This window comes from Sturnira hondurensis, unplaced genomic scaffold (assembly GCF_014824575.4).
Source record: "Sturnira hondurensis isolate 20B ecotype Veracruz unplaced genomic scaffold, ASM1482457v3 Scaffold0018399, whole genome shotgun sequence".
In the NCBI taxonomy this organism is placed as follows: Eukaryota; Metazoa; Chordata; class Mammalia; order Chiroptera; family Phyllostomidae; genus Sturnira; species Sturnira hondurensis.
The window spans coordinates 1,244,794-1,272,307 of NW_028091030.1; the positions used below are offsets into that span (position 1 = coordinate 1,244,794).

Consider the following 27,514-nt stretch of genomic DNA (forward strand, 5'->3'; position numbering starts at 1 on the left):
GCTGGGCATTGGCATATTGTGATTCTAATGTGCAGCTGGAGGTGGGGCCTGCTGAGTAGATCTGTGTTCAGGAAAAAGCCTCTGGAGGAGGGAGCTCAGCCTTCAAGGAGCAGGGAGCCAGCCTGGGGCCTTGGGGGAGGAGTGAACTTAAAAGAAGCAGCGCAGGTCAGAGGCCTGGTGGGCAAGGGCCTGCTCTACTGGAACAACAGGAGAGAGTGGCCTTTGTGTCCTGCAGAATGAGTGTGTGCATGAGAAGGAGGGAGGGGCAGGGCCCCCAGGGTCACATAAGATTGTGAATTATAGCAGACATCTTGGCTGTGTCACTGTCGCAGGGTTGCAGGGTTGGGGAGCGGCAAGATCCAGTTTGCATTTTTCAGAGCCCTACCCAAGGCGTGGATAACAGTGAGGGCAGGAGGGGGACCCGTACTGGTGCCCGTGTGAGGTGAGGCCAGGGGCCGGCAGGGGTGCTGGGTTGGGCTGTGGGTGGGACGAGGGGCCTGAGGCACAGGGAGACCTGACTGGGGCCCCCAGGTGTTCAGGCTGAGCCTGCCGGTGGGTCAAGGCCATCCATCCCCTCCCCTCAGAATCCTGCAGCACTTCGAACCCTGGAGCCCGGGCCCTAAGGGACCCCCAGAGGGTTTCCTACGCTGTGCTCCACGAGGTGTGAAGGGCTGTGAGGTGAACACGATGGTTTTAAGTCAGGAGCGGGGTCCTCAATAGCCGAATGCACAGTGACTCTCAGGGAGAACTGCTGCTGCACAAACTTGATGACAGCAATTTTTTTGTTCTTAACAGAGCATCTCCCAGGCCTCGTGTTCTGAGGAACCACTCCAGAAAAGGCTGCTTGGGTCCTGTCACTTGACAGGTGAGGAGGTGGGGTGGTATGGGGGGGCAGGGGCAGTCACCTGCGTGCCCTTTCCTCCTGAGTGACCTGTCAGAGCAGGTCACAGCCTGCACCTCCGACTCCAGGCCTCGAGGTCCAGTGAATGCTGCAGGAGCCACTCCGTGTCCCCAGGGCTGTATGGGGACATCCAGGTGCCAGGGTTGGGCTGGAAGGCTCCTCCCCCTTCCTCAGCCAAGGGACAAACCCAGCCTCCTAGTGCAAACCCACGGGAGGGCTGCTCAGAGGGGTTCTCTTAGAGACACTCCTTCCCTGTGACCAGGGGCTCCGGGGAAGGCTGGGGAGCCCTGGCAGTGGGCCCTGGCCTTCAGAGCTGGCTCTGGGTGCTAACCCTATACAACCTCCACCCCACCCCTTAGGTGAGGGCATGAGAGGCCTGAAAATAGAGTCTCAGCCACCCAGGGGCAGCGGTTCTCAGACGCCCCTTCAGGTGGCCAAGTTTAGAAAGTCCTAGTATTCTATGGGGAGTCCTGCTCCTCCCATTCACCTCTCCACCCCACCCTCCATTCCTCCCTCCATCCTTCCATCTTCTCATCCCTCTATCCACCCACAATCCCACTGGCAACATTTTCTGGGATCCTATTTTGTTCTCATAAATAATACACAGTCTTTCCCCTGGAGGTCTCATGACCCACTGGGGAGATGGGCAAGTGAGTAGAAAATTAATGAACAGCATCAGGAGTCGAAATAGTCATCTCCATTTATTGGAAGCCTACCTTGTGCCAGGCACTTTACCCACATTATCTGATTCAATCTCAGAGCAAATCTGCCAAAGAGATTTCATTTTTCCCTTTTCACAGATGACTAGAGTGAGGCTCAGAGAGGTTAATTTCTTTATCCAAAGTCACACAGCTGAAAGGTGATAGAATCACATTTACAACCAGGCAGCCCAATGCCAGAGCCTGTTGTGGGAAACGCTCCAGCATGCAGTGCTATTGGTAGGAAGCCAATTGGGAGCGCCCCTCACCCACACGTGTGTTCTTGGGGGGCGGCAGCCGGGGCGGTGATGACAAGCCCGGTTGGAGTGGAAGGCTTCCTGGAGGAGGTGGATGTCTGAGGTGAGTACTGAAGGATGAGTAGGAGTTAATGACATATTAGTGTAATAGAATTTCACTGTACAAACTGATTGGGCATAAAATTACATATTTGGTCAATTTAAATTATAGATGCTTAGAAATGGTCAATTTACCTGCTATGAAGCATAACAAAATCAGCACCTTCTTCCCGCTGCTCACACAGCTGTTGGTGACTGTTCTGGCATTTTCCAAATAAAATGTGCGTGTTTTGCGGCTGTCAAGATACCCTCTCAGGAAGGCAGGGGCAGACCCTCCAGGGTTTGCAGAGCGTGTGTACACGGAAGCACAACCCTGGGAGATGGGCCCCGCTTCACTTCACCTGCAAGTGCAACGCTCACCCTCGCTTCTTCCCCAAGTCCTGGTAAAGATGCTTATCCCAGCTCTGGCTGCCAGGTGCTGACCTCACTGTGTCTTCATAACAGGGGGTTCAGCTGGGAGCCCCACTGTACAGGTGAAGAGAACAGGGCTCCGGAAGTCCCTTCCCTGTGGCCACGCATTGGCAGAGCCAGGCTGTGAACCCTTGTCTGGGGATCCTGTGCACCACCATTCAATCCCCTATGCCAGGAAATGACAAGCTTTTTCCGTAAGGGGCCAGGCAGTAAACGTTTAGGATTTTGTGGGCCAACGGTCTGCTGCAACTGCCCCGCTCTGCGTGGCAATGCCACAGCAGCTGCAGGCAGGACGCAAACCAGAGGGTGTGGCTGGGTGCCAACCCAAATTTATTTATGGACTTTGAAATTTGAATTTCATGTGTTACAAAATATCCTTTTTAAAAAATTCTTTTCCAACTTCAAAAACATAAAACTTGCCCTGGTTGGTGTGGTTCAGTGGATTGAGTGCCGGCCTGTGAACCAAAAGGTTACCAGTTAGATTCCCAGTCAGGGCACATGCCTGGCTTGTGGGCCAGCTCCCTGGCTGGGGGCATGCGAGAGGCAACTGATGGATGTTTCTCTCGCATAATTTGTTTCTCTCCCTCTCCTCCTTCCCTTCCCCTCTCTCTAAAAATAAATTTTAAAAAATCTTTTAAAACTTTGTTCCTAGCCCATAAGCCATACAAAAAATAGGTGGTGGGTTGGATTTGATCCGCAGGCCTAGCTGGCCACCCCGTGCTGCCCTGGCCCGTGTTCCTGCCTAGAGGGTGAGGAGACTGAGGCTCAGACCCTTCAGCACGGGCAGGCAGAGCTAGAATGCAACCCCACACCCTCTGATTCCAACTTTGGGGTCTCCTCAGGGCTTAGTGGGGGTGGAGGGCTCCCAAAATTTGATGCCACGCCCCATCAGAGGCTGACCTGGGTGAGTTCCCAGCCTTCGCTGACACCCCACCTGCCCTCGTGGTACTGCCCACCTGCTGTCAGGTGTGGACTGCCGCTCATGCCTCGCTCCCTGGGGCCGTAAGGGGGAGACGTCTGCACTCTCGGGGCAGAAAGACTTTGCATCCAGGGTCCTGGCCCACAAGCCTGGGAGATACTCATCCCAGGCTCTGGTTCTTAGTACCTTTCCTCTCTCGGGCAATTCCCAGGTGGTCTCTGGACCTGTCCCGATTGGCCAAGCTGCCTGCCAGTCATGGGGCTGCCTGAGTCCTCTTCTAGCGTCTGAACCCACCCAGCTTCCTCCTGGAATGAAGAGGGCAGCCCAAGGGGTCAGCGGCCTGGATTCTGTTCCTGGCCTGTCCGCATACTGGTGGCTGAACGAGCCCCTTTAGCCCTCCGGGCCTGCGTTTGCTCCCAGCATGTTGAAAGGCTTTGCCCAATGCCTGGTATGGATTGTGTGTGTAATCGAGACCAGCAAAATGGCCCTGGGGTTGGAGCATCAGAGATGCCTGCCAGCCCACTCAACCGGGGCTCCTTCAAGCTGTCACCTGGACCCTCACCACCCGCTTGGTCAATGGAACCCCAGCCATCCCCAGATACAGTCCACAGCCAGTGCCTGGCTCACAGCATTTCACAGTGGAAAGACCTGGAGCCCTAGACCCTGGGTTGCTTAATGAGCTGAGTGACTTGGGCAAGTTAACTGCACCTGCCTGAGCCTGCCCCACCCTTCCCCAGGGTAGGAATACCCTCCTCACCTCCTGGGCAGGCTTTGATGATGAAAGGGAAAGGGGTTGACTGGCCTGGTGCCAATGGCTGTTCACAGGCAGCCCCTGCCCCTTACTGGGCAGACGTGGCTCTCACTCTGGTCTAAAAGCTGCCCATTCTGAACACCCCCAGCCCTTCAGGGCTGCATCGCAGACCTGGCCCAGGAGCAGGATGTGGGAGCCGGAAGTGCGCAGACTCCGCAGGCTCTCTGGGCCGCTGCAGTTGCCCAAGGGCTGTTTCTACACTCCTCCAGTTTCACAAGAACCAACCCGTAGGCACTACCGCTGGCTCGCTGGAGCCTCTGCGCCCCTCTAGGCTGGGATGTGGTTAGTGAACAGTGCTTCTGGTGAATGGTGACTTATCTGTAGGCTGTTTGGGTTGAGCCTGTGTCAGCCCCTGGGGCTGGCATCTGCATCCCCCACCCTTTCCCCTCCATGTCCTTTACTGGGAGGAACCCCAGACAGGCAAGCAGGTCTCTGGTTGGAAAGAAAAGCACGCTTCTGTCCATGGGGGACAGTGTCCCCACGCCTCTTTCCTCTCTGTCTGTTTGTCCCTTGTGAATTTACAAAGTGCCCCTGGTGCTGTGGGGGGAGGGGAGAAGGAAAACAGCAGTCTCTGGGCCTCCTGACTTGGGGGTGAGGGTAGCCTCTGGGTCTGGGGGAGCTCCCAGGCAGCGTTGGTGAGGTTGGTCTTCCAGGGTTCCTGAGTCACCGCTGTCCCTGCATTTCTCAGACCTAGATCTTGAACCCTGGGGGCTTGGAAGATCATCATTTCCCCTTGTAGCACTTGAACCAACTTCCTCCATAAGTCTTTATTCAGACTTTGCTTCCATGCTACTTGTGACGGGGTGCTCACTACCAATCAGGCAGCTTTTAAAAAAAAAAAGCTACCAATCAGGCAGCTTTTAAAAAAAATTTCTTCTTTGGGTGCCTTTGCTTCATGTGCCCAAACCTGACCCATAGAAAGGCAGCTAAAGAAAACTTTCTCTAATGGGGATATTAGAAAACTGAACTGAACCCCTTGGGAGGCAGTAAGTCCTCCCCCTAAACCCCCTTCCCCTGTCACTGGAGGAACATAAAGTCAAGGCTGAGCTTCCACTGGCGAGGATGTTGGAAAATTGTTATAATATCCAGAGCAGGGTGAGAGGCCTCTGTGTGAACAGGGGAGAGTCCCATGACTTAGGACTGCCTTCCACCCTGCAAGGAGGGGTGAGAGGGCCTCCATCCTCTCTGCTCTGTGGCCTCCCCCACTCTTCCCCCTCCACAGAGCAGTGGGAACAAGACCGGGTCTGCTGCCTGCTTCCCCATCCCCACCCCTACCCTCAGGGCCTGGCTCTACCCTTGCAGCTGTCCCTGGCCAGCTGTCCTGGCCCGAGCTGCCTGGCACTGGTTCCCTCACCCCACGGGGCCTGAGAGCTGGCTGTTGTCATTCCTGCGTTTGTCTGGCCTCTGGGAAGGCGCATAGGCAGCTGGCTTCCAGCTTCCCTCTTCCTCCCCGAGTCCTGCCCTAGCCTGGGGTCCTCTGAGTAAAGGGACACAGCACGGGTTGTATCACCCAGGGTAACTGAAAAGTTGTAAACAACCCGTATGTTCAATCTTCAGTGTTAATTAAATGCTTTGTGGTATATCTACATCTGGGGCTTTAACCTGGAGTCCCTGGGGAGTTCCCGAATGGGCTTCATGGGGTCTGTGAGCTCCCAGAAGCTATTTTCAAAATGTTACCTATACCCGAGTTTCCTAGGAGAGTCTCTGACTGCCCCCTCCCCCGCCACGTTAATAAGGGTTCTCAGTACCGGGAACCCTATGCAGCGCGTGTAGGGCTGTGCTGCAGAAGGATGTCGTCCCCCCCCCCCCCCCCCCACAGAGACAGTGCGCTGTAGGACGGGAAAGCAGTCGGCAGCTCAGTGTGCCGCTGTTTGTTATGCCCCCACGTGCTGGTGGTGCAGCCACTCAAAGGATGGTGGCTTTTATCTCTGGGGCGAGATAAGACTTTCTGTTGAATTTGCGTTTTTCTGTATTTGTTGGATATTTCACAACACGCACTCCTTCCCTTTGTGTAAGGTAGAGGGAGTGCTCAGTCCCTTTTCCAAGCGGCTGGAACTCTCCCTCTCCCCACAGCGGCCCCTCTGCCCCAGATGTGCGGAACAAGCCACAGGACTGACCTCTGGGGGTCCAGCCGTCACTCACTAACTTCCTGGTCTCCTGACTTCCGGGAGCCCACCTGGGCAGGGTTTGAACCCTGAGGTTCTCCTATATAATCTCCCCCCAGGCCTGGCCCCCGTAGAGTGGCTGGCCCAGGCCCTAACTGCCAAGCATCAAGCGGCCCAGAGTACTCACAGGACCACTTCCTAGCTGTGTGGCTTTGGGCCAGTCATCTAACTTCTCTGGGCCTCAGGGTGCTGTCAAGCAGGACTTCATACTAGTACCTACCTTCGGGGTTCTTAGGGTGAGCTAGGAGGATTTGGGGCCAGCAGATGGTGGGTGCCCATGGACTTGGTTCTCTCTCCAGTCCCACCTTGCCCAGTCCCACCTTGCACTGACCTTGACCTACCTGCCTTCTCTCTCCACAGGGAGCTCCAGGGCCGGCAGAATGGGGTCTGCCTGCGTCAAAGTCACCAAGTACTTTCTCTTCCTCTTCAACTTGCTCTTCTTTGTAAGTATGGCCAGTGCCACCTGACTGCCACTAATAGAGACTCTGGTCCCTCAGGCATGCCAGCCTGAGACCCTCCGGAGAAGCCAGGCCTGGGGATGGAGGTGGGGTGTGGGTGGTAGGGGCTGAAGGCAGGCCATTCCAGTGGAACCTGGTCAGGCTGGCGAAGAGATTGCTGGCGCTCCGGCCGGCTCCCTGGCGGAGCACTGGACCCTGGCCCAGCCTCCCCCTCTCCTGGGGCACTGAGGCCAGCTGTCCAGGGAGCCAGGTGCGGGGGAAGGAAAGCACTCGGGGCATCTCCTCAAGTCTTGCCATCCGGGAATTGTTGACTGGGAGTCTCTGGGGTCTTTTTGCCCTATCCTGCCCCCCAACCTTCCTCTGCCCCTCTGAGAACCTCCCTATTACCATTCTGGTCTCAAATGTGCCCCCTCACTCCCACCTCCATGGCGGAGAGTGTGTCCCGAGCCCCCCAGAGGATGGGCATGAGAAGGCTGGGCTCTGGGCCAGAGTGGAGACACAGTTTCCTTCCCCAGACCCTCCCTGGCAGGCGTCATCAGGTCCTCGAGCCAGGGGACGCCCAGATGTAAGCTCCACGCACATCTGGAGCTGCTTTTCATGGGGCCTTGATTCCCCTCGTTGGCCTGGCACCGCCCGACTCCTGCTCTGGAGCTGCCAGGATGATGGGGTGGGGGGTGTGCACGAGTAGTGGTGTCGGTGTGTGTGGGAATGTGCGCACGAGAACGTGTGAGAGTGTGTGTGTGAAGGGGTGGGGTGAGAGCAGCCGACGGGGGCCTTTGCAGCCCCAGAGCGAAGTTGGGGCTGAGGCTTCTCCATGTTGGCTCACCCTGTGCTGTTAAAAAATTGGGTTCTACAGTAAGATGTTTATTAGGATCCAGTTTTACTTTTAGACATTGTACACATACGTGAATATTTTTAAGAGAAAAACAGTACCTCTGAACGCTAATGTCAGGCTTCCAGGAAACTTGGGGTTTGTTCTTTATGCCTCTTCATTTTTCAAATTTTCTACACTCAACATGAATTGCTTGTGGAAAAAAATTGTCTTACAAGTTATATAGGATTATGGAAAGTTTAGAAACTAAAGGATCATCCCAATTCCTTCTCATAACTATAACCCAACATATGGATACTTACAAGTGAGTTGCTGGCACATGGGAGCACACACCTGTACGTACGTGCACGCACACAGACAACCCTGGTGCCATCTGCTCGGCTCCTGCCTGCCCTGCCTCCAGCCCCACCTCCCTCCTCGAGGACCATGCTGAGGCCCCACTGCAGCTCTGCCCTCCACTGATGGCAGCCAGGCCTGGATGCCACCCCGGGCAGGGCCTGGGCACCTGGGCTTCCCCAGCTTGGCGCTCGGGTCCCTCCTGGTTGGCCCGGGTCACTGCAAAGCAGCTGCCCAAGCAGCCAGAGCCAAGCTTTCCCTGGCAGGCAGTAGGATCCCAGGCTGAGGCCCGCTACAAGGGCCAGCGGGGAACAGGGGTGAGGGGGTGTAGCTTCGGCTCCACCCCTCGGGGCTCTAGAGACGAGAGAGGGGTCTGGCCATAGCCTGCTGGTGCCAGGGCTGAGGGTTCGGAGCTGTAGGCACCCCTCTGCGCCCATGCAGTGGGAGGGAGGGGGGCAGAGACTTCCTGGAGAGAGGGAGCAGAGTTAATGGTTTTGGCTGAGGTGTCCTCTCCTGTGCTACGGGGCTGCCCAGAGACTGGAAAAGCTTCTCTCGGGCCAGAGCTCCGGGGGCTGGTCTCGGGGGCCTGGCTTCTGCCAGCTGCTCCAGGGGGAGGCTGGTGGGAGTCAGGTGTTAGCTCCCTGTGTGCTGGGGCTCCAAATGGCCCCTTGGGAGGGGGGGAGTGTGTAGTGGGGGCGAGAAGCTTTTATTACAGGAGGGCGACAGGGGAAGGAGAGTTAGAGGTGACAGTGTGTGTTTGCTGTTCACTCATCCACCGAACGTCTGTTTGACACCTCTGTGTGTTCAGAGCCCCTGGCGGTGCCAGGCACACACTAACTGGCTGAAGACTGTGGTTTCTGCACTCCTGGGGCTCACGTCTGGGCGGTGATGGCCTCTGATCAACTACTCAAATGGGTGATAAAATCTCAGTTGGGGTAGGTGCTGGGAACGAAGGACGTGGCCCCTAGCACAGCAGATAATAAGGCACTTCAGTTTGTCAGGGTGGTCAGCAGAGGCTTCCTGGAGTTCCCCGTGTCTGGGGAGAAGGGGGTCTGAGCAGCAGAACATCGGTCCCTTGGGGGAGGGGCAGAGTGCGCCTGTTGGGGCTTAGGCTTCCGAGAGCGACTCTGAGCTATTGCCACAGTGGGAAGTGCTTATGTGATCGGGCTCGTGGTTTGGAAAAATCACTCTGTCTGCCGAGTGTGCTCACACATGCACACGTGTACATGTCCACGTTTTTGTCTGCGCACCCTCCTGACCCCAGACTCCTCACCAAGTTGCCTCATTAGCTATTCTCACTCACAGAGGAGCTCTGAGGCTGCTGGAGCCACTGTTCTGGGGGGACTAAGGCTGGCTGTCAGGGTCCCAGCTCCTGGCTGAGACCTGGGGGCAGATCCTGGCAGGGCAGGGGTGGTTAATGTGACGTGTGTCCAGAGCCCCAGTCTTGTTCACAGAGAAGTAAGACTCTGTGAACAAGATGGTGTCTCCCCCATTCTAGTCGGCCACGGGGCCCAGCCTCCCCGTCCTGGCTGTCTCAGGACTTGATGGCCGACCCAGCCACACCTGACTGCCGGGCTGCGGGCAGCAGGCTTGCAGGGAAACTGACAGGGCCAGATGGGGACTTACCTCTGGGTTTCTGCAGGCCAGCCGAGGAGCTTAGCCCAGCAGTCTGGGAATTTTACTCTATTTGGGATTATATCTGCCCAGAGGGGATTTTCTGCCCTGAGTCCCATTCCCTCACCCTGGAAGGACAGTCCTCCCCACCCCTGCCTGCCTGGCCGGGCCCTGCTCTGTGAGTGCTGATAGGTGAGTGGGTCTGTGGTAACAGGGCCAGACTGTGGGCCTGACCGCTTGGCCCACTGCGCTGTGATGTTTGGGGTGGGATGGGCCAGGATTCCGGAGTCTTTGGGAACCTAACTGCCAGGTCCTATAAAGCTCCCCTTCCTCCCAGCAAGCTGTGCAGTCTGAGGCACCCCCACATGGGGGTACACCCTCCCCCTCCCCAGGGTCTCAATAGCCTTCCTCTCCCCCGAGACTGGCTTTCTAAGGCTAAAACCCAAGGCAGACCCCCAGTATCCCTGCAGCTGAGGTACCACCCTCTGACCCAGCTTAATAGTCAGACCTGGCTTTGAGCTCCTGGTGGATGAATTGTGTGACCTTGAGCAAGGTCAGGGCCTCCGTTTCCCCAGGGGTAGGAGGCACAAAGGAGGACAATAACAGGGTCCGTCCACCAAAAAGATAGGGTAGACGAGTGAGCTGCTGGAAGGCTGGGGACGAAGGGGGGTGGTCCTCGTGCCTTCGTGCCTTCAGATCCACATCCATGGTCGTCACCTGCCGTCGTCTTCAAGGGCCTGGGCCAGGGTGAGACCAGTGAGACGCTCTCTGCAAGGCCCCAAACAGCCCCATCTGTGCCCCATGGGGCATCCGCTGCTTGTCAAAGGAAAAATCAGTAGTACTGAGCCTGTTTTTATGTAGAAGTTTAAAATATTTTGTCCATTCTGGATTTTTTTCCCACTAATTTTTAAAAAACAATTGCTGTAAGCTGTTATTTGTCTTGGTTACTGAGTCTTTGGTGCCCCCTTAATTTTTTAAGGCCTGAAGGAAATGTGCTGCTCCCCTCCCTCAGGGTCCCAGCTCTGGTCTTGATGAGGTAGAGCCAGCGCTCAAGACCCTGGGCCGGACCCCAGGCTGAGGGCTTTCCCGGCAGCTGCTGGTCTTGCGCCTGATGCTATGGGATGATGGCTAAGGAGGGAGCCTGAGGCTGGTGGTAAAGGTGGGCAGTGACTCACCAGGACCCTCAAGGTGGGTTAGGCCCCAGGCAAAGGCCAGCTGTGTGGGGTGACACAGCACCTGCCACCGAGTGGAACCTGTAGTTTTGTTGCCCCACCTTAGCTGCTTTGGTGGGGTGGTGGATCAAGGCTGGGGTTCCATCTGGGAAGGTGGGTTCAGGCTGTGGGCTGCCCTGGGCCAGGGCAGGGGGAAGGGAAGAGGCAGGGAATGCCTGGGTCTGGGCCTATGGCAGCCACCCCCTACTCCTTCACCTTTCTACTCCTGCATTTACAGTTAAGTTCGTGAACTCATTTATTTCCCAAGCCCTCAGCCCCTGGTGCTGGATACATGCTGTATGCGACCTTGCCCTGCTCTCCGGGAGCCTAACCAGAGCCTAACCCTGGCTCTGGGCCTATGGCAGCCACACCTGGTAGTTAACCCCAGTGGAATGCCTGTTAAGAAGGGTTTCACAGTGGCGGCCATGGAGGAGAGGCCCCTTAATTTGCCTGGGAGAGTCAGGAATGCTCCAGGGGAAGGTGGCCTTGGAGCCAAGCTCTGAAGGATAAGTTGGGTTTTGATGTTCAAGTTCACAGGAATACTTCTCAGAGCCTGCCTTATTTGGGACACTCTCAGCCCCTAGGCTGGGCTGGAATGGAGGGAATGAGCCCTGAGCACAGGAAAGGACCAGGAGATGAGTACAGGGAACCCCTGGTGGGAGGCTGTGCCCCGCAGAGCCTCCTGACCACACAAGGTCACAGGGCAGGGAGACTGGGGCTCTCTATGGTGGTCCTGCTGCCTGGATTGCTGGGGTGTCCTGGAAATTGGAGTTCGGGGCGTGAGGCCACTTTGACATCCCTGGATTGGGCAAGGATGGAAGTAGCTCCCCTGTACCCCTCTGACCTAGGTTATAGGTACAACTGGGCAGGGCTTTTTCCTAACCCCCCACCCCCCGTTCTCAGTGCCCCCGCTGACTGCCCCGTTCTCCTCCTAGATCCTGGGCGGCGTGATCCTGGGCTTCGGGGTGTGGATCCTGGCTGACAAGAGCAGTTTCATCTTTGTCCTGCGTAAGGAGCCCTCTGCTTCCCCTGCCCCGACAAGTGCTGCAGCCGCAGTGCTGCCGGTCACTCTCCCAGCTGGTTCCAGGGCCCTGCCCGGGTCCTGAGGGTGACCTCTGCAGGGGGTTCTGGAATGAATTTTCTCTCCCTCCTGAAACAAAGCATCTGCTGTCTGAAGAGCCCTGGGGGGTAGGGAGGCTTGTTCTCCCATCCTGGCCCCTTCCCTCAGCCCGACCTTGGGAAAGCCTCTTACATTCTCCATTGGCCTGTTCAGCAAAATGTGGGCAGCAGTCCCGCCCTTTCCCAGTTGAGAGAGATGTAGGAAAGAGCCAGGAGTGACAGACTGCTGGGGGTTGGTGAAGTGCCTACTGTGTGCCTGGCACTGCCTGGGGGTGTTGGGCATATGCACTGAGGAGGAAATCACCAGACACAACTTCTGTTGTTCGCAGTCACAGGGCTAAGCAGTGTGCGTATGTCGGTTGTCTTAATCCCACAATAGCTCTACAAGGTAGGAACTGTTCTGGTCCTGCCTTACAAAGAAGAAATGAGGTCCAAAGGACTTCTGCTCCTTGCTCAAGTTCACACGGCTTCTGAGTGATAGGTGTGAGAGCTTTGGTCCTAAATGCTGCCCATGGTGAGAGAGCCACAACATGGAAGCCCCTTCTCTCGCTATTTGGAATCAGGGGGAAAGAAGCCCAAGATGATAAGGGCTGTTCTGAGTCTACTCACAGTCTCCTCCAGGAAGCCTACCAGGCTTGCTGCACTGACCTCTCATGGATGCCCTCTGGTGGGAGGAGGCCTAGCACATGGCCTCAAGCAGCATGGCGATGCCACTCCCATCAGTGAGTGTGTCACCCTTGGCTCAGTTCCCCTTCCAGCAGCTGCCGGAGGTAGCGGGTGTGGACTCGGGCCCATGACAGCTGCTTGATTTGAATAAAACAGAGCTGGCTACAGTGGGGTCACACCTGTCACTGTGGTCCCAGGGGGCTAGGTCTTCTCCCCTCAGAGGGTAAGGGAAGGAAGGATGATTCACCCCCCACATACATCAGACTTGGCCTGGGGCTGTTGGCCTTTCCTCCTCCTGGGGGATAGCAGATGCACCCCCATTCTGGGGCCAGGGTCTCGGTTTCCTATCTCTACCAGGCGCCCACACTCGCCCCATCTACCCGTGGCCCCAACTAGGCCCAGGCTCCCCACCCCCCGGGCCATGGCCCACAGCCAGTGGGCACTGTGCCACCAAGCAAAGTCCTGAGGCCCAGCCCGCCCGCTGCGTTTCTGCCCTCTGCACCCCGCCCCAGGGCTCCAGGGACTGCCTGCTACTCCTTGTGCCTCCTCCGGTCTCCCCGAGTTCAGGTCCGAGACTCTTGAGCTGGCCAGACCTCAGAGGGCACCCCCCCCCCATACACCCTGGTGTTTTTAACAACGCAGGGCCTGGCCCCACCCCAGGGGATCTGACCCTCGCTGTGGGCTGGGGCCTGGAGCACCGTGGTTTTTACAAAGCTCCCCAGGTGTTTCCCAGGCAGCCAGAGCTCAAACACCAAGCTGATCTCCTAGCCCAGTCATTTTACCGTTGGGTAAACTGAGGCTTGGCAAGGAAAAAAAGACTTGCTGAGAGTCACTTTGCAAGTAAGGGTCAGGTCTGAGAACCCAGGGCTCCTGACCTACTGTGTGCCAGGCTGCATGACACAGCTCTGCTCTTAACCTAATTGAATCCTTGCTGCAATACTATCCTTTTTTTAATCCTCACCCAAGGGCATGTTTATTGATTTCAGAGAGAGGGAGAGAAATATCGATATGAGAGAGAAACACCAATGGGTTGCTTCTCTCAAGTGCCCTAACTGGGACTGAACCTGCAACACAGGCACATGCCCTGACTGGGCATCCAAACCATGACCTGTCGGTTTCCAGGAGAATGCTCCAACCGATACAGCCACACCGACCAGGGCTCCATGTTTTACAGCGGAGGAAACTGAATCACAGGAAGGGGAAGTAGCTCATCAGAGGACACACAGCCAGCAGGTGGAGAGCTGGGATGTGAACCAGGGGGTGGGGCTGCAGGGTTCTGTGGCGCACCACGAGTTCACAGGACGAGCAGATGCAGCACAGCGGCTCAGAGTGCAGATGCTGGGTACAGACTCTCGTGGTTCGAATCCTGGCTCTGCAGCCTAGCAGCTCCGTGACCCCTGCCAGCTCCTTTACCTCTCTGCACCTCTCTGTCTGCAAAGTGGCAATGAAAGAATGTGCCTCGTAAGGTTACTGTGAGCAATTAAATGAGTTATTATCTAAAAAGAGTTTAGAACAACTCTTAGTGAATAGTAAACCCGACATAGTGATTGTTAAATAATGATGTTTATATTATAATTATTAAAATTGTTAAATAGTAACATTGATAATACCATCTAATCCTTATGATATCTTTAAGAAGTAAGACTTTGTTCCTTTTCACGGAGAAAGAAACAGAGGCTGGGGAAGGGCCTGCCCGGCTCAGGAACTGCCAGCAGCAGAGCTGGGAGCAGTACTCACACATCATGGTCCACAGTCCCTTTCGCTTTGGGCCACTCCCTCCCCTCACTAGGGCCTGCTTGACCCAACAGGATTGTGATGTTTCTGCTGCATAGTAGACAGGTCACCCTGGAATGTCCTCAGGTCCCTTCCTAAGTCAGTTGCTCAGACTGGGGCTGGCCTGAGACCCTGGCCAAGGACAGGGCCTGGTGTCTACAAAATGTTCTGAAAGACCAGCCCCCACAGCTTGGCTAGCCTCCCAGGGGAAGGGGCTGGGGTTTCAGCCCTGGGCCTTGCCTGCTGGCCACCTCGGCGGCCTCAGGGCCCCTACAGACAAATCGGGGGTGAATCCCCACCCTTGGGGCTGCCGTGGGATGGTCTGGGTCAAGGGCCTGGCCGGGGCTGGCATGCTGCAGGTTTCCAGGCAGTGCCAGCCCCTTTGTTGCAGCTGTAGGTCCCGGGAGGGCTGTCAGAACTCAAACCCAGGAAGTTCAGGGAAAGTAAAATGGGGCTGCTCCTGCTGCCCATACGGATTGCTGAGAGCCAGGGCAGCGAGGGCCTGGAATAAAAAGGAAGCCCCACCCTCACACAGCGGGGCTCTGCTCTGATTCCCCAGGGGCTGCTGTGAGGAGCAGGGCGGAGGCAGCCCTACCCTGGCACCCTGAGAGTGGTGGGTGGGCCAGGGCTCTTCCTGAGCTCCAGAACATTCTGTCTGCCACCAGAAAGTGGAGCTGGGTCAGGCCCTGCTCCACCCACACTCTAGCTTTGTAGTTAGACTTTAAGGGTCCTAACGCCCCCTCAGTGGCCTCTCCCAGGCCCCCCAGGCAGCAGGTGGTCACTTCCTACTAACAGTCATTTCTGCCAGCCGTGCCGTGACTGCACCCAAGTCACTGCAGAAACACACTGAAAATGAAGGTTCTGGGTGGTTTCCTCGTGATGGGCCCAAGAATATGCATCCCCAAGAAGCTGCCCTCATCGTTGGTGTGCTCCAGGCTGTTCTCCAGCCTCTGAGGGCCTCCCTCCCAGGCTGCCTCCCAGGAGTGCGGGGCTGTCACAGTGTGAGCCCGCAGCCCCCAGCCCTGGCCATCCTGGTGTGTCTCAGCCTCGGCGTAGAGTGTGCCCAGGCCAACAGGTTGGAGTTGGGTCTGAGCTCTGCCCTGTGTGTTCTGTTGGGCTTCTGGAGAATGGCTGGCCAAGTGCCCTGACAGAGCCTCCAATCCGCCCCCACCGGGTGGGCCCTGCAGAGGGTCTTCTGCCATTAGGCCCCTCCTCTGTGCCTCTAGCGCATCACCTGTCATACTACTCGGTCACACTGGTCTGTTCATTCTCTCCATTCTTCACAGACATCAAGCCTACTTCTTCCTTAGGTCTTTGCACCTGCTTTTCCCACAGCCTGGAATGCTTTTCCCTCAGGTCTTCACCCTACTGGCCTTTCCTTTCTCACCTCAGCTCAAATGTCACCTGCCCAGACCAGCCTTCCCAACACCCCAGCCCACTCCCTGCTCTGACAGCTCTCTACGGGAGCCGGCTTCAACACCTTCACGGCCCTTTACGCAACCAGGAGGTTGTACAGTTTAGTTTTCGTCCCCACCCCACATGATGCCAACTCCTTGGTGTGGGGACCTCATCAGTCTGACTTCTGTATCCCCAGCAGCTGCCACAGTGTCTGGCACCTGGTAGCCCCAGGCCAGGACGTGGCCCTGGCATTAGAGGAAAGAGCGTGGCATTGGAGGCCTGCATATTTCCCAGTTCTAGCTCTGGCCTGTGCGCTGCACCTCTCTGAGCTTCAGTTTTCCCATCTGTGAAATGGCTGTAACTCCGCGAGTTACGTCAGAGTCGGAGACAGTGTGGGAAGCCCCTGAGGCGCATTGCGTGGGCAAGAGCGGCTGGCGTTGATCCTGTGGACAAGGAGGGAGGCAGACCTGTGGCTCGTTAACTCAGCAGCTGTTCATACATCATTTTGCTGTGCCAGACACTGCGAGGTGGGGGCTGGGGGTTCGGCAGGGCACTCACTTTCTGGTAGGGCTACAGCCATGAGCTGGATAAGCTAGCACAACGTAGTCTTCCTGATCCCGGTCAGTGCCGAGGAGATCGAGTAAGGCAGGAACGAGGTCTAGCATAGACTGAGGGGGGCACATCCAGGCAGCTTCCAAAGAAGGTGAGAAGCAGGTTCCTTGCCGAGGGGTGGGGGGCGCTGACCCAACACCCCAACTCCAAGGAGGACATTTAGGAGCAGTCCTGCCCCTGGTTTTGTACTTCATGAGTGGGAGTCAGCCAGGCTGGGCTGAACACCCTTCTTTCCCTCCCCCAGAGACCTCCTCCAGCTTGTTCAACGTGGGGGCCTACGTCTTCATCGGCGTGGGGGCCCTCACCATGCTCATGGGCTTCCTGGGCTGCATCGGCGCCGTGAACGAGGTCCGCTGCCTGCTGGGGCTGGTGAGTCGGCCCTTCACCACTGCCTGCCTAGGCCCCCGAGCCCTGCCCTGGCCCAGACTGGGTTGGGAGTCCCTGAGGGGAGTGGGGACCTGGTGGGGGTCTCCCAGCTGACTCTGCCTGCTCTGTGTTTCCAGTACTTTGTCTTCCTCCTCCTGATCCTCATCACCCAGGTGGCTGCTGGTGTCCTCTTCTATTTCAACATGGGCAAGGTAAGCGCCCCCTCCCCGTCCCTAACCTGCATTGGACCGGCCATGTCGGGGACTGGTCTGGGGGTGGGGGATAGACAAGAAGCCTCAGTTGTCACAGACAGACCCAGTAGGTGCAGGACACCTCTCTGTGGTTAAATGGGGGGCTGGTAGAAGGGAAGGCAGTATCCGTGGGCAGAGTCTCTCTGGGGCCTGGATGCCACTCCACCCCACTTGCCGTGTGGCTGTTGTGTGCAAGTTGCTTGCCTCTCTCTGCCTGTTTCACCCTCTGTGAACTGGGGACAGGAATGACATTGAACCCTTTGGGTAGCTGCTAGGGTTCAGTGAGATTATGTTAGTGAAACACAGCACAGTGCTTGGCATGGTAAGAACTCAGTAAATCTTTGCTGTTCTTGTTATTGTTGAGGCACCTGGGCAAGTATTCCACCCATGCCAGGCACCCACAGGTGAGGCCCCGGGAAGAAACTGTCAGTAAGAACATTAGTTCCGTGTCACAGCGAAGGTGCTCAGCTTTGAGGAAAAGAACATTAGACTTACTCTGGCTTAAAATCTAAGGACATGTGTGAGCACAATCAGAAGTCAAGTTTGGAAGCTCAGAGACCCTGGTTCTGGCTGTCTCTCCAGCATCCTCATCATAATGGTTTCTCTACATTTATACCTCTCACCTCATGGTCCCAAAGTGGCTGCCATAGCACCATCTTGTGCTGCCGTGGCCAGAAGAAGGGGAATGGGGCAGTGCCAGCCATGGCCATTTCTTTTATCAGAAGAGTAAGCCCCCTACAAAAGTCCCCCAGGTTGGGTTACAAAGATACCCCTGGCTTTATTGGTGGCCGAGAAAGTATCTAGCTTTTACACTCTGAAGGCAGACGCACAAGGAGCCAGGAATGGCCACTGGGTGAGCCAGTCCATTGTGATGATCACAGGTATTTATGGAACATCAACTATGTGCACAGAACTCTTCTAGAAACTTTATACACATCGTCTCATGCTCACAACAGCTCTGTATGGTAAGCATTATGTTGTCAGACAGCCAAACAGATGCTCAGAGGGATTAATAGCAAAACAGCATCAATAATAGTAATAACTATACCCTCTACCATCCCTGTATCGGTTCAGCACACATCATAGGCTGGGTACAGTACTGGCCGCTTTACATTCATTCTTTTGTCGATGCTCACCACGCTCTCCCAAGATATGTGAGAATCCCAGTCCTACGGGTGAGGGGGGAGGGCACCCAGCAGGTCAACGGCAGGCCGGGGGAGAGCTCAGGCACATGACTCCAGTGGGTGTTCACCTGTGGCCCAGCTGAGCCTGGGGCCTGCCCTCCTCCAGTGCTACAGTTCTTGTCCACTGAGCAGGTGGCAGAGCCGGCAGCTGGGGGTGGGGCTCCTGCATTTACCACGTGAAGGTCACGTTGCCTCAGATCCCTCTGCGAAGGAAGCTGAGATAACATTACACCCTCAGCAAATAGCACTTAGAACCAGTCTGGAACTAAATGTTGTGCACATGCTGATTGAGTATTTGGATTCATAGAAATTCTCAGGTCATGGATGTGAGCACTGCATTTTCAGATGTGGACGCTGAGGCACAGAGAGGTTGAGCAACTCAGCCAGAGGTCACACAGCCAGTAAATGGCAGAGCTGAGATGCGAGCCCCAGCAGCCTGGCTTTTGAGCTCATGCTGGTGAAATTTTCACTGTGGCCCCTACCTGAATCTGCTATGCTTATTTGCAATCCACATCCAGCCTATCTCCCAGGAGAGTTGGACCTGACTTCCGATGTAGGCACAGGGTGGCTAAAATCAAAGGGAGAGATCAGAATGCACACCGAGAGAGAGGAAGACCATTGTTCCTGAAGCCACGAGACAAGATGCTCATGTAGCTGAGGGCTAACTTGAATCTGAACTTCCTGGCAGCCAAGGCAAAGGGGGAAATACAGTTTCAGCAGATGAAAGGAAGCTTACTTGGCTACGGCACAGGGAGAAGGTGCTTTGGGCAGGGAAACTCCTTTTCCAGAGAAAGGGTTGTGGGACAAGCGCCTGGGGCTTCAGGGACCCAGCCAGCTGTACATTCTAATCGGGGTGGATGGAAACTGGGCTCCAGTGAGCCGGCTGCTGTGACTGAGCGCTGGCCAGCTCCGCAGGGGGCGCAGGCAGTCCACCTCGCCGCCTCTGCATGTTTCCCCGTCTCGGAGGAACAAAGACGGTGCCCATCCGTGGACATGCCAGCAGTTGATGTCGGGACTTGACCCGTTTTGCTTTTATGGGCATTTTCCACCGTAAGAAATTGAGGCCCAGAAAAGGGAAGTGGCTTTCGGCCGCAGTCACACACAGGGCGGAGGTGTCAGGGTGGCGTTGTCCATCCTGCTCCCTCCGTCTTCCTTTTCACCATGCCGCCTCCCCGGAATGGTACACTCTCTGCTCGGCTGACGACCAAAGCCACACGGAGGTCTCCCTCAGGTCTGGAGCAGGGCTTGTGCGAGGGTCACCTCTCCTGACTCCAGTCTAGACTCTGTCCCTTGTACCCCTGTGCCCTTCTGTGCCTCGCTCACCAGCCCAGGCCCGGGCCCTCACTCTCCCCTGTCCCAGGCCCCCTCGCCTTGGCCCACCTCCTCTTCTGGAAGGCAGAGGAAAGTTTTCTGGCTTTTCTGTGGAAATTCTGGCGCCACCCTATCGCCCAAGTTGGAATGAATGATTTATTTTTTCTTTCTCGGCGCATTGTGAATCCCAGTGGGAGACTAAACATGCCCTTGATGGTGTTTATTCCTGCAGATGAGGCCCAGCTGGGGAGGCGGGGCGTGGATGAGCCTGAAGGGAAAGGAGGGCCCTTTGCAAGGCAGTGGGCCCATCTCTCTGGCCTCTTCCAGGCCTCCTGGGCAGGTGGGAGGGACAGAGCCCTGGGCTCCCTTTGAAATGGTTTCCAGGCTGTCACCTGTCTTCCCTGCCCCACATTTTCAGCAGCTGCTGTTTCCAAGGCAGCAGTGGGGTGGGGGTGGGGGGAAGTGGGGAGGACTGGGTCCTTGGGCCAGGCGTGTGGCCTCTGCCGCTGGCTGCTGTGGGCTCCTGGATTACAAATGGAGGAGAATAAACCTGCCTGAACCCTACCCTGACCCAGGAATGCCGACTGCCATGTGTTTATAAAATGCAGAGTGGTGGTCAGGGCTGGGGCTCCGAAATCAGAGTGCCCGTGTTGGAACCCCTGCACTGAGACCCTTGGCAAGTCGCCCACCCTCTCCGGGCCTCATGTGCCAACTGCAGTGATCACACAGGCCCACTGTTCTTTGTCTTCAATTCGGAAACCCAAAACCACTTTGACATGCCTCCTGCCAAAGCAAAACAAAACAAAACAAAACAAAACCATTTATAACTCATTTGGTGGCAAAATGGACCTGAACGGGAGTGAGGCTATTTGTGCCCTTGCGTCCTGCGTTCAGGTGTCCCTCTGGAATGTGAGTGGGAGAGACGCGGGGCTGTGACACAGGCCCTGATCCCTTTGTAAAACTGGGACATTTCTTGGTGCAGGAGCACATGGCCCCCAGGCACCCCTAGCGCCACGGCGGCGAGGGTGAAGGCACCGACCTGTGGGAAGGGCACAGCAGTGGTGCGGGCCCGGAGCAGATGTTTGCTGGCATCTGTGCAAGGGTTATTGTTATTGTTGCCGTTATTGACCTCGTTAATGCCCAGCGAGGGCCCAGTACATGGCAGCTATTGCCGCTGTTGTCAGGATCCATGTCAGGGTTAGCGAGGGCCGTGGGAACCAGAAAGTGTGAAGCTGAGGTCCTCTGGCTTCTTCCTCACCTGTTTATCCGGCTTTCGTTTGGTGGGCAAAGGGCTGACCTGGGACTCAGGGGCACTGTGTTCTAGGGTGGGCTCTGCCACTGATTGCTTTGTGTCCCGGGACAAGTTATCCAGCCTCTGAGTCTCAGTGGACCTCCTGGGCCATTCTGAGTTCTGCCAGTCTGGGCTTCTGACTTGTTCTCTGCAGGCAGGGGAGGGTAGGAGCAGGTCAGGAGGAAGGAAGTGGACTGACTGTGCTTCCTACGATGTGCTGGGCCCAGGGCTTGCTGCACTTGTGCAGTCCATTCTGCTACCCACCCCCCACCCCAACAACCTGCACAGGTGGGGCTGCTGCGGCTCCAAGAGGTTGTGTCAGGCACTCAGCAGAAGGAGGCTAAGAGCTTGGAGGGAAGTGGGCTTGCACAGCCTGGGTGGGAGCTGGGGATGACAGTGTCTGTGTGCCCCACAGAGAGGGGGGTCAGGGCAGCTCTGACTCCTTCCTCCTTCCCTCTCCCACCTGAGAAAGCCAAAATAGGCACTGCGCAGGCGTCCTAAGATACAGGTAGTAAAACAGGTTCCTTGAGGACAATACAGGTCTGTGAGGTGTCTCTGCTCACGGAGAGGAAAACTTCCTGAGGCCCTGGCTTGAAGGCAGCTAGAGTCAGGACAGGGGGAGGTGGCCTTTCTCTTGCCCATTGGGAAGACAGAAGGCTGCGTCCAGCCTGTCCTTCTGGAAAGGGATCGTGGAAAAAAATGGGACAAAGGCTTGTGAGTGCCCACTGGGTGCCAGGACGGCCCCACCCTCAGGAGCTTACCAGGTGACACGGGGGTGGGGGGCAGTCACGGGAGGACATGACGTGGCCTCCTGCTGCACCTGGGGTGTCTGGTTGCCTGGGTTACAGCGGACTTTCAGGAAAGACTCAGGCAGTCACTGAGAGTAAACCTGCCACCCCCCGCCACACTCACCACTGCTAAGGGTCCTCGTTTCCTATCAGGATGCCGGGGGAAGCCTCAGAGCATTGGCAACATGGCCGTGGGAACCGCCAGGGAGAAGACAGGGAGATGTGGCCCATTACATTGCATCTGGGGCACCTCATTCCAAGGAGAGGAAAGAGGGTGGAGAGAAGTCTGGACACAATCTCAGCGGGTGGCAAAAGGGGCCTAGAGACTTCCCCCGGAAAGGGGAGCATAAAGGGAGACATGGTCGGTCACAGACATCTGAGCCATTTGACCTGGGAGACAGCGACCTGGCCAGTGCTGTCTGGCCCCAGCTGGGACTGGGGGTGGCGTGGGGGTGAGAACTCACACTAATGGCGGAAACCACTGGGGCTTCACTGAAAACGAAGAGCAGGTGCCAGCAGGCCCCGCCCTGTAGTGGGCTGCTGTGTGAGGTACTGAGTTCCCCCTCAAAGGGAGCATTTAAGCAGAGCCTGGAAAAGTGTGAGAAGGATTCTTATATTTAGATTTTTATATTCAACCTCTCTGTGAAAAGTCACACTTCAAGGTGAAATAAAAGCACAGACTGGCAGGGAAAGGTGGAGGCAGTTGCCCTGGGGGGCGGTGGAGTCCCCCGGCCGGTGGATATAGTGAGCGGCTTGTTGAGGTTAAGGTCACGGGGTCCTGGAGCTGCACATGTCAGTTTATAGTCATCTCTGCCTCCTGCTAGCTGTGTGATCTTGTGAAGTTGTTCTGACTCTGGGTGGCCTCTGTTTTCTCTTCTGGGAAACGGGAGGATGGTGTTGGGCAGGGCCAGGGCTGGCTTCTTAGGTGTGTAGCCTAAGTGTAGGGGTCCCGCTAAGTGCTTGGCGAAGGTGATGCTCTGCTGCTGCTGTTTTGAAATTCTCAGTAATTTTTGAACAAGGGCCCTGCGCTTTCATCTCGCCCTGGGCTGCAGACTGCGCAGCTCTCCCTGGGCAGGGCCCTCGACTGCCTGCACTGGCGATCCCACTGTAAACAGCTGGGCCTGCAGGCCCAGCTGGGTGCAGGTGCTCGCAGGCAGTCAGCAAGACTCCATCCCCTCTCCATCCTCAGCCTGCTCTCCTCTGTGACTCCCTCTCAGGTGGGCTGTCCCCAGTGGAGCCCAAGGTGGTCACCAGCAGTCCAGGCCCTCCTCCAACCTGGCCAGTGCTGTCTGGCCCATCAGATTAGCAGAAAGAGAGGGCCCAGGACCCATGAATGTGACCCTGGGACAAGGACTCACCCTTAACCCCCTTGCTGTTCTTAGGATATGAAAGCATTCAAGTGGCATCCTGGGCCTTTACCTGTCTTGGGCCCTGAGGAAGGGAGATGCGGGCAGGACTTCCAGCCACATGGGTGGGTTGAGGGTGCTGACCCCCGAGGAAAGGAACTGTTATTTCAGGAAGAAGGGAGAACAGGTGCAGGTTGGTCAGAAACCACGGAGCAGCCCCTGCAGGGACAAGGCGAGATTGTGAGCACTGTCTCACTAGGTCTCAGGAACAGCCTGGTTGTCAGGGCGACATCCACGTGGCATTGGGATCCCAAGACGTCAGCTCCAATCTGAACCAGCCCCTGCAGCCCTGGTCCCTGCGGCTCAGATGTGGCCCTCAGCCACATTCAGGGCTGGAGGACGAGCTGGCGTTCCCATGGAAACCACCTGGTCTCAGTGGAAAGCACAGCTTCCACCCCTTCTTATTTCAGGAGGGCCTGAAACAGAGAAGTTGGGGCTGCTGTGGCAACCACACTGGGGTGTAAATAGAGCCCGGTCGGAGGGGAAGGCCAGTGAGGAGGATGTGGGAAGGCTGGTTTTCCAAGCAAATATTTCTGGGGAACCCCCTTCTTTTCTTGCCTCAGAAATCATTGGGGCAGAGGTGGGGATGGTTGGGGCACAAAGAGCCAAGATCTGCAGGCAGGCAGCCCCAGCCGTGTGAATTGGGCAAACCACTTGGTTTCTCTGGGCTCCTCTTGAAAGTGCTCTGACCTACTTCAAGGTGTAGCCATGTGGTTAAAATGCAGTAGAGCTGAATGGGTAAAAATGGGTAGAATCAGACGGGCTTGAGTCCAAACCTTAGCTTTTCTACTTTTGGGCTGTGTGACCTTGAGCAAGTTAATGAACCTCTCTGAGCCTTGTTTTCTACACCTCTAAAATGAGGGAACGAGGTCAGTACCTAGACCACAGGTCTGCTCTGAGGATTAAAGTGAGGTGACATTAAAATACTTAGCATAGCACCGGTGCAGAACAAGCATTTGATAAATGTTAGCCAGTCCTATTGCTGTGATTAGTTACTGTCAGGAAAGCTTTGTAAATTGTAGAGAGCTCTGAGTAAGTAAACAAAAGCAACATGTGAAGAGTTCTATCAGGAAGAAAGGGCAGAGGGAGGTCCTGGGGGCCAGTTTCCCCAGGTTCCTGGTGGAAGGGGCCGGGAGCCACGGCCTCAGGTCCATCTGGAGGAAGTGGTTGCTCTGAACCCAGCATTCGGGGCTGCCTGAGGGGACCTGGCGGAAGTCCCTCATGCAGGGTTCTGAACCAGCCTCTGAAAGCCCCTGCCTGGAAGCGCCTGTCCCCTCTCCCTAATCCCTTTTTCTCAGAAACTGAGGGCCAGGTGTGCGGCCATCCCCTCAGTGCCCTGCCCTCTCAGGCCCCTCACTGTGGGTTCCACGAGCAACAGGTACGTGCGTGTGTGTGTGTGTGTGTGTGTGTGTGTGTGTGTGGAGAAGGGCCTTGGGCAAAGTTCACGGGAGAGGCCAGGTGGGGCCAGGCCAGGGCTGGCTTTGGGCCCCGCCCACCTGGACCAGAGGCCCTGTCCTCCGCTCTCCAGGCTGGTTTGGGTTTGCCTCCCTTTGCGTGGCTGACGAGTTCCTGAAAGGCTGCTGCTGCGAGCTCCTGTGTTCAGGGCCCCAGAGAAAGGCCCTCAGTGCTGGAGTCCTTTTGATCCCTGCACCCCTTGTCTGCCTTATTTGTAAATTTGTAAGTCAGAGTTTTCTCTGTGGGGTTAGTGAAAAGCAGGGTGTGTCTGTCTTCCTCAGGGAGGGCCTCTGAAAGCCTGAGCACAGTGGCGAGCGTCACGGTCAGGATGTGGACTCTGTGGGCCCAGGGGCAGGCGTGAGGGTTAACTTGGAGGGTGCGTGGTGATGCACATTCCTGACCATGGACACTGCACACCTGCCCAATCCTGGAAACAAATGAGCACGCAATGACCATCCATGAAGAAAGCACTTGCCCTGGCCTGTGTGGCTCTGTTGGTTGGAGCGTCTTCCCATAAACCAAAAGGTTGCAGGTTCAATTCCAGGGCAGAACACATAGCTGGTCCTTGGTCAGGGCCTGTTTGAGAGGCAACCGATCAATGTCTCTCTCACATCGATGTTTTTCTCCCTCCTTTCCCCTCTCTCTGAAGTCAATAAACATGTCCTGAGGTGAGGGGGGTAAAAAGAAAGAAAAAAAATGCAGGATATTCTTTGCAGGATAAGGAGGGCCTGGGAGGGGTTGGGGAGGGAAAGGGGAGGGATGGTATTCTGAAGGGAGGGTCAGGAAGGCCTTGCTGTGGACGTGGCATTTGAGCAGGGGCCTGAAGGAAGTAAAGGGGCAAGTTATGTTGATTTGGGGGGAAGAGATTCCAGGCAGAAGAAACAGCAAGTGCAAAGGCCCTGAGGCAGGAGTGAGCCTAGCACAGAGACAGCACGGAGACCCGTGTAACAGAAGCAGAGGAAGCAAGAATAGAAGAAGCGAGATCTGGGACGAGCACCATGAGCCACTGAGAGGGTGTTGGCACTCTTCCTGAGAGCACAGCAAGCCACTGGAAGGCTTTCAGCCATGGCATGGAGGGTTCACATTTAAAGGGTCACGTGGCTGCTGAGTGCTGAACAGACTGTGGGCTGGGAGTGGTTGGCCCTGGCTGCACTGGGCTCTGCATGGTGACCAGTAGGCAGTGTCAGGAGAGCGGCTGGGGTGGACAATGAAATGCTCTCACACTGTGAGCATGTCCCCAGGCTGGGGCTTTGGGGTGGGGAGGGGCAGTTTGAGTGGATATGACCACTGGTGGGGTATGGGTTTCAAGAATCTGACCTTGATTCTTGCTCTCCTCTCTGCAGGTGAAGGAAGAGGTGGGTGGCATCGTGACCAAGCTCATCCAGGACTACAAGGACGGCGAGGAGGACAGGCTGCAGCAGGGCTGGGACTACGTGCAGGCTCAGGTAAGGGGTGGGGGTGGGGTAGCGTGAGGTCTGGACCTGTTTGCCTCTGTGCGTCAGGGACGGAGTCCATATGCCTGTATGCGCCTGACAGGGTGTGTTCGCGAGCTTGTGTGTGAGTATGTATCTGAGGAGCACGGGGGCCCTGAGGCGCCCTCCCCATCCTGACACCTCAGCCACCACCACAGCTGCTTCTCAGGGCCTTCAAGGCTGTGTCCTGGCTCACAGTGCTTCTATCAATGACCCCGGGGGGCGGGGGTGGGGGCGTTGCAGCTCTCAGCCCTTTGGTCTCAAGCCAGGTGGGCGAGTGTTGGCAGCTCTGCCCTGTAGGTTAATAAACTGGGTGCCAGGTGTGGGTGGAGACTACCTCTAGGGAGGAGCCCGTGGAAACCTCCTTGGGGTTTGTCCTCCTTGGGAGGAATGTTCCGTTCAAACCCGGTCCAGGCGCTGGTCCTGCCGGCACGGAGGTACAGACTCGGCCAGCCGGGTTTGTGCACTTTAGCGTGTCCGTGCTCCACCTCAGTTAGAGTGTGGGGCCCAGAGATGGCTGACTGGCTGACAGAGTGGATGACCGAACGACAGACTGGCATATGGACTGGATGACTGGGAGGATGAAGGACTGGCAGAGTAACTGAACGACAAACTGGCTGAGTGAATGCATGACCGTCTGCGGGGTTCCCAGCCTGCCTTGGTGGTGACCCAGTCACCACACACACAAATCGGCATCAGTGAGCCGGTCCCAGCTGCCCCCTTGTTCATGGCCCCAGGTGCTGTGTGTCCTTGGCCAGGACCCACCTCCTCTGGGCTGCAGCCTCCTCCAGTGGGGACACTAGGTATGAGTCACTTAGGACCTGCTGGCCCTGGCTGGAGACTGAAGGGGGACTTTGTCCAGGAGGCACCAGCACACCTGTTTTCTGGGCTGGGAGAAGGGGAGGGTGATGTTTTCTGGCCTACGTGCCTCACAGATTTTTCGTGAGGACCAGGTGAGGCCAGGCAGGAGGGCCTGTGCAGGCCAGAGGGCTCAGCGCACAGGAAGGTGTTCTCATCAAGCCTCAGGTTTGACCCACAAAAGCTGAGACACTTTGCTAAGATTTGAGGGAGTCAATGCCCCAGAATGAGCAAGTGCCGCCTTTCAAGGGGCCCTGGGGGGAAGCGGGTCCCTTGGGAGATGAGCACCCCACCATGGAGGTAGTGGGCTGCTTGGGGGATTCCTGCAGCCAGCAAGTCCTCTAGACGGTTCTAATACCTGTCAGACACTGCTTGGGGTCATGGTTAGGAAAGCGGACTGTAGCCCTGGTTGGTGTGGCTCCGCTGTGCCAATCTCTCTTTGGGAGAGGAGGCAGCCAGGCAACTGCTACATAAAAAATACAACCTGGAGCCTGACAACGCTGAGCGTGCTTGGCACGCCCCCTGCTGGCCACCGGGCTGCTTGTCCGAGACTCCTCAGGGAGATGGATAGGGAGCAGGTAGGGGAACCTACCCTGCACTGGGGACGGTGGTGTGCAGCTTTCCCTTACAGCTCATTCAGTCCTCCCAGGGATCCTGGTGTCCCGGTTACTGCCATCCATTCTCCAGATGAGGAAATGAGCTCAGAGAGGGGCAGCAGCTTGCCTACACATGGGGCAGGGGCAGGGTTTGAAAGGAACCTTGCCCCACTCTGCTCTGCCTAGCCAGGCTGTTTCCAGCCCCGGCCCAGCCCCAGCCCCTGAGATCCCAATCCTGTGGGAACTCCAGCCCAGA

At 56.5% G+C, this 27,514-nt stretch overlaps 1 protein-coding gene across 4 annotated transcripts in view; it reads left to right on the forward strand.

Annotated features, from left to right (window-relative positions):
- Positions 1-27,514, forward strand: part of CD82 (CD82 molecule) — a 51,974-nt gene that overhangs the window by 20,910 nt on the left and 3,550 nt on the right. For 2 of the 4 annotated variants that reach the window (XM_037069049.1, XM_037069048.1), the window contains 6 exons: positions 796-865; positions 6,622-6,704; positions 11,648-11,720; positions 16,525-16,649; positions 16,784-16,858; positions 25,676-25,777. In XM_037069049.1, coding sequence (XP_036924944.1) covers positions 6,642-6,704; positions 11,648-11,720; positions 16,525-16,649; positions 16,784-16,858; positions 25,676-25,777 — 438 coding nt within the window. In that variant the 5' untranslated portion in view covers positions 796-865; positions 6,622-6,641. The remainder of the gene's footprint in view (positions 1-795; positions 866-6,621; positions 6,705-11,647; positions 11,721-16,524; positions 16,650-16,783; positions 16,859-25,675; positions 25,778-27,514) is intronic. The other 2 variants (XM_037069047.1, XM_037069050.1) reach the window with 2 other exon arrangements.